The following is a 6545-nucleotide window of genomic DNA, read 5'->3' on the forward strand; positions in this document are numbered from 1 at the left end:
TCAAAAAAAATAAAAAATCAGAAAATTTGAAATTGTAACATTCAAAAAACTAAAGTTACAGGCCCAGATTCTCAAAGGGCTTACGACGCTGTGCGCCGTCGTAAGTCCTAATCTGGGCCGTCGTATCTATGCGACTGATTCTTAGAATCAGTTACGCATAGATAACCATTAGATCCGACAGGCGTAAGGCTCTTACGCTGTCGGATCTTAAATGCTATTTTTTTTTCGCCGCTAGGTGTCGCCTCTGTCGTTTTCCCCGTCGAGTATGCAAATTAGCAAAATACGCGAATTTCCAAACGTATGCGCGGTCGACGCAGTGAAGATACACTGTTTACGTTACATTTGCGACGCGTAAAGTTGCCCCTGCTATATAAGGGGCAACTAATGTTAAGTATGGCCGTCGTTCCCGCGTCAAAATAAAAAAATTTACGTCGTTTGCGTAAGTCGTCCGTGAATGGGACTGGACGCCATTTACGTTCACGTCGAAACTAATGATGTCCTTGCGACGTCATTTAGCGCAATGCACGTCGGGGAAATTTTAGGGACGGCGCATGCGCAGTACGTTTGGCGTGGGAACGCGCCTAATTTAAATGCTCCACTCCCCCTACCCGGATCATTTGAATTAGGCGGGCTTGCGCCGGGGATTAACGCTACGCCGCCGCAACTTTACATGCAAGTTCTTTGTGAATAAAGCACTTGCCTGTAAAACTTGCGGCGGCGTAACGTAAATGACATACGTTACGCCGCCGCAGTTTTGCGCGATTCTACGAGAATCTGGGCCCTAAAATCCAAAAATGATAAAAACCTGAATTTAAGAAATTCGAAAATTAAAAATTAAAAATTTGAAATTTCGAAATCGTAACATTCAAAAAACTAAAGTTCTAAAATCTAAAATTCGAAAATGGGAAATTTCTGAATTTTTATAATTTCCGAATTTCCAAAAATGTGTTTTTTTCATTTTCGTTTCATTCGTTTTTTTCGGAAATTTCGTTTTTTGCGTTTTATTCGTTTTTTGCTTTTTCGGAAATCCGAAAAATTCTGAATTCCGAATTTTCGAATTTCTGAATTTCCCGAATTTTACGAATTTACGAAAAAAGAAAAAAAAAACGAATAAAATGTTAAAAAATAATTCCCGATTTTCCAGAATTTACGAAAAAATAACGTAAATAACATGTGACATTGCACATGTCTAGTTATTGAACCCCCCTCTTCTAGATACATCATCCAAATGTTGGTGTCAGGAAGCCTGCATAGGGGTTAGTTCCCCCACCATGTCCACCAACTACAACCTAAATGTGACTCTTCTAATTAAAGCTGAACTCTTTAACATGTAAAGTATAACTAAACGCTCGCCAATTTTTTTATTGCAGTCTGTTCCCCTGTTAAGGGGTCTCACCTTCTCTATCGGTCCTTTTTACCATTATCATTATCATTGAAAGTAAAAGAAATTTCCCAAATGTTGTGTTGTCCCCAGAAAACTAATAGAAGGGGAAACTTCCAATGGGCACGCTTGTTCTGGTGACCTGGGGGGTCCCCAAGAAATTCCCATGATTTACAGGGATTTCCTCTCACTTCCTGTTTGGCTATGGGACAGGAAGTGAAGGGAAATCTCCACAATGGGACACAGATGGCGACAAAAAAAAATCTGATGGGGGTTATAACCCTCCCTTTATCTGTCCAACATTTAAAAAAAAATGCTTATAGTCCTATTTTAATGCAATTATGTATTAATTAAAAAGCCTTTTTTTTTGTCTACATAGGCAGCACTTGGAGCTTTACAACTTTGTACACTTCTGTCTGACAGCAACAATAATTTACAATGAAGATACCAACAAACGTCACTTATTTCCTTCATTTTGATCTGTTACATACACACGTGAAAGAATATTGTTCTAGTTATTCAATAAGTGTATAAATCTCCTGTGAATCCTGCCAGAAATCCAGTGCTGTCCTGTGCACTCTGCAGTCTGATATTAACCGCTTCCAGTCCGGGCCAATTCTGACATTCCTCTCCTAGATGTAAAAATCAGCATTGCTTTGCTAGAAAACTGCTTAGAGCCCCCAAACATTATATATTGTTTTAAGAGGCCCTAGAGAATAAAATGGAGGGTGTGGCATATTTTTATATTTGCACAGCATTTTTTTAAATGCAAATGCAAAAAAAAAAAAGTAATACATTTTAAAACACACACAATTTTAAAACACAATATATTACCCATATGGGGAAATATAAAAGATGATGTTATTCTGAGTAAATAGATACCCAACATGTCACACTTTAAAACTGCGTACGCTCGTGAAACAGCACCAAAATACGTCAGTACCTAAAAATCTACAGTGTACAGTACTATGAGTGAGTGGTGTCACCCCAGGACAGGAAGTGTGTTACTGGCAGGATCTCTAGGTAAAAATAGAAAAAAAAGTCTGAAAAAAGAAAACCAATACAGTCTCCACATCTAAGTATTGGCAAGCTGCAATAGTGTATATTACATTTTCTGATCATTTTGAATAATCATTCAAATCATAATCAATGATAATATCTCCTAGTCTTATCATAACCACTAACACTTAATGAACCCCTGAAAACCCCAAATCTTATTATTGTCACTATAAGAGAATAAATCACACTTCCCTGTGCTGAGATTTCTCAATGCTGTGATTGGTTGTGTTGGGAATCTTTAGATTTATGACATCTGGAATATGAATCTACTGCATTATTCTGATGGTTAAAAATCATCAGATTCATATTTCTGTGATGTCAGCAGATTTGGGCAGATTTTCTGTTATATTTTTATTTCTCACGTCGCCTTTCACCCCCAGATATTGTTATAGAACCTTCTCCTACATATAACCCGGCATGGAGGGGCTCAGTGAAGGTGGTGGTGAAGGTGTGGAGGTGTCTGATCGGGTCACACAGATCATAAAAGGACAGCTGCCCAGCCTCATAATCCACAGAGATCCTGACTCTGTTACTGGAGAGATCGGGAGATATGATGATCTCTTTCTTGTCATGCATTATATAATAATCGCCGATATACCTGCCCAAACCCCAGGACTTCTTATTATTTCCAATCCCTGACTGCCATCCTCCTCCCCTCTCTATACTGGGATAACACATCCCGACACAGTAATATTCTGACTCTCTGAAATCCACTTCCCAGTAATGTCCCCCCGAGGAAAATCTCTGACTGCTTAATACCTGGACACAGGACTGAAATCTCTCCGGTGTTTCTGGACGATTCTGCTTTATATCTGACCAGGATACAGTTTTCATGTCATCTGATATCTGTAGATTATTATGAGCTGTGTTCACATCCAGTAATATGTCTGACGCTTCCTGTATATTGAAGAATACATTTACCTCTTTTATCATATCAGATAACCCTGTGTGTAATGTGTGTGAGATTCCAGACACATCCAGATCCCCTCCATCATGGAGGAGTCTATCATGTCTCTCTCTGTCCTCATTATCTCCCTCCTCAGTATCACACAAGTCCCCTGTGTCTGATTCCTGTAGGACAGTCAGTGGGTCAGTCATGTTACACAGCTTCTCAATGTCCTCCATCTTCCTGGACAGATCCTCCTTCTTTATTTCCAGCTGATGGATCAGATCAGACAATGAGATCCGCTCTTCCTGGCTGGAGATGTTCCTCCGGACTCTCTTCTCCAGGTCCTCCAGATGTCTCCTGAGCTCTATGAACAGGGCAGTGACTCTCTCTGATTTTTCTTGTACTTTTCTCCTGCGATCCTGCAGACTCTGGACTCTTTTCTCTGTCTCCTCTCTCTCTGTCATCAGTTTCTGCAGAACATTTCTCAGTTTCTGTTTTTTATTCTCAGAGGCCTCATCCAGAGTCTCCACCTTGTGTCCCCGGTGTTCTCCATCCAGCCTGCAGGTCACACAGATACAGGCAGAGTCCTCAGTGCAGTAATATTCAAGAAGTTTCCTATGAATGGAGCATTTTCTGTTCTCCATGGAAGTGGTGGGATCAGTTAGGACATGTTCTGGTGCCTTGCTGTGGACTCTCAGGTGATTATCACACAGAGAAGCTTCACAATGCAGACAGGATCTAACAGCAGGTACAGGAGAGTGATAGCAATAAGTACAGAAGATTCCAGTCTTCCCTTCTTCCAGCTGAGTAGATCGGAAAGTCTCCACTATGTTACGTAGTGTTATGTTCCTGTGCAGTACAGGCCGATCCCGGAACTCTTCTCTGCACTCAGGACAGGAATATCCTCCAGACCCCCCCTGTGTATCCAACACACGATCAATACAGACCCGGCAGAAGTTGTGACCACATCTCAGGTTTACAGGATCTGTATATGTGGTCAGACAGATGGAACAGTCCAGCTCCTGTCTCAGATCAGCAGACGCCATCGCTGACAGCAGAAGAGAGAAATGAAAGTAAAAAGTCTCCGACAAGGAAAATCTAAAGGGCGTCTCACATTCCTCGGCACAGGGAGGGGCTGAGCTGGTCTTGCAGCTTTTATCTTGAGGAAGTTTGTGGAGAAATAAATGTTTATATTGAAGGTATATGTCCTACATGTTGATACACATTGTACTGATTTGGAGCTTTAAATGACTTCTGCAGACGAGGCACAAAACTAAGTTATATAATGCAGTGTGATAGATATTTGCATGTTGAGGCTTTTTGTGTTTAGGAGAAAATTATTTCCAACGGTAAAAGAAACCTGTCCTGAGAGATATACAAGAGCGTCTCAAAACATGTGAATATCATCAAAAAGTTCATTTATTTCAATAATTAAATAAAAAAACTCCTATATTATATAGATCCATTACACGCAGAGTTATATACAGTATCTGACAAAAGTAAGTACACCCCTCACATTTTTGTAAATCTTTTCTTCTATCTTTTCATGTGACAACACTGAAGAAATGACACTTTGCTACAATGTTGTGTAGTGAGTGTACAGCTTGTATAACGGTGTAAATTTGCTGTCCCCTCAAAATAACTCAACACACAGCCATTAATGTCTAAACTGCTGGCAACAAAAGTGAGTACACCCCTAAGTGAAAATGTCCAAATTGGGCCCAAAGTGTCAATATTTTGTGTGGCCGCCATTATTTTCCAGCACTGCCGTAACCCTCTTGGGCATGGAGGTCACCAGAGCTTCACAGGTTGCCACTGGAGTCCTCTTCCCCTCCTCCATGACGACATCACAGGGCTGGTGGATGTTAGAGATCTTGCGCTCCTCCACCTTCCCTTTGAGGAGCCCCACAGATGCTCAATAGGGTTTAGGTCTGGAGACATGCTTGGCCAGTCCATTACCTTTATGCCGCGTACACACGATCGGGAATTCCGACAAGAAAACCGTGGATTTTTTTCTGACGGAATGTTGGCTCAAACTTGTGTTGCATACACATTTCGAAAATTCCAACCGCCAAGAACGCAGTGACGTACAACACGTATGATGGGCCGAGATTTTCCTCCAGGTGAATGGGTAGGGGAACGATGTACCCCATACTCATTCACCTAGGGTGGGTGATCCGGGATCTGGGGGCCCCTTATTAAAGGGGGCTCTCGGATTCAGATAAGCTCCCCGCCCGCAAACTCTGACAACCAATGGCCAGGGTTGTTGGGAAGAGGGACTACCCCCCAATGCTGAGGGCATGCAGCCTGGTATGGTTTAGGAAGGGGGGGCTCATCCCCACCCCCTATCCTGTCCAGCCTGCGTGCTTGGATAAGGGTCTGGTATGGATTCTGGGGGGCCCCCATGCTGTTTTTTCAGCGTAAGGGGTTCCCCATAAAATCCATACCAGACCTAAGGGCCCGGTATGCCCTTGGAGGGGGAACTCATGCCGTTTTTTTATTTAAAATTTGGCGTGGAGATCCCCCTCAAGATTCATACCAAATGCAGCTGACACAGTACACTGCGATTACCTGCGGTTATGTGCAGATAGCTGCGCCAGATCGCACCTGTACGCATTCAATTCTATTTTTTCTATTCGCAACAAACCGCAGGTAACGAAACTGCAGCTAAACGCAGTGTGTGAATGGTGTGCTTCTAGCTGCTGTAGAATCCGCAGCTAAAAGCACTATTCTATCCATCCGTGTGAAAGGGGCCTTAAAGGAGTTGTAAAGGAAAACATTTTTTCACCTTAAAGTGGATGTAAACCCCCAAAAATGTTTTTGTTTTATGTCACAATGTAGAGAATAAGATTTCCTATCATCTGTGCCCAGTCTTGCCACACAGAGTTAATCCAGCGCTGAGCAATCCTCTTTTTATTGTTCAGTGAGATAAAACGGACTTTCCTATAAAAAGAAAAGTCCGTTCCGCCCCCATGCTTTGAGTGACAGGTTATTTACATATCTCGTGCACTAGCCTGCAGAACATGCACAGTTTCTGTAAACAGTGCACAATTCACATCCCCCTCCCCCTCCCCTCTCCCTTCTAGCTATCCCAGAATTTTCTCCTGTGTTTTGATTAAATGTTTCCAAAACATGAGGTGAGACAAAGTTCAATGTCATGATGAAATGCTCCAGTGACCAGCCATCAGAATATACATAGACAAGTGATTAGGGGAG

General features: G+C 42.1%; 1 protein-coding gene across 1 annotated transcript; it reads right to left on the minus strand.

Moving 5' to 3' along the window:
- Window positions 1-2245: 2245 nt before the first annotated feature.
- On the minus strand, window positions 2246-4673 carry LOC120941634 (E3 ubiquitin/ISG15 ligase TRIM25-like). Its single transcript, XM_040355163.1, has one exon. The coding sequence runs from the start codon at window positions 4373-4375 to the stop codon at window positions 2792-2794; it is 1584 nt and encodes a 527-aa protein (XP_040211097.1). The 5' UTR covers window positions 4376-4673; the 3' UTR covers window positions 2246-2791.
- Window positions 4674-6545: the final 1872 nt, after the last annotated feature.

The sequence above is a fragment of the Rana temporaria genome, chromosome 5 (genome assembly GCF_905171775.1).
Source record: "Rana temporaria chromosome 5, aRanTem1.1, whole genome shotgun sequence".
NCBI classification, from domain to species: domain Eukaryota; kingdom Metazoa; phylum Chordata; class Amphibia; order Anura; family Ranidae; genus Rana; species Rana temporaria.

Bases quoted from the DNA above. Each gene is read 5' to 3' on its own strand.
- LOC120941634 (XM_040355163.1), bottom strand. From the start codon at position 4,375: ATGGCGTCTGCTGATCTGAGACAGGAGCTGGACTGTTCCATCTGTCTG.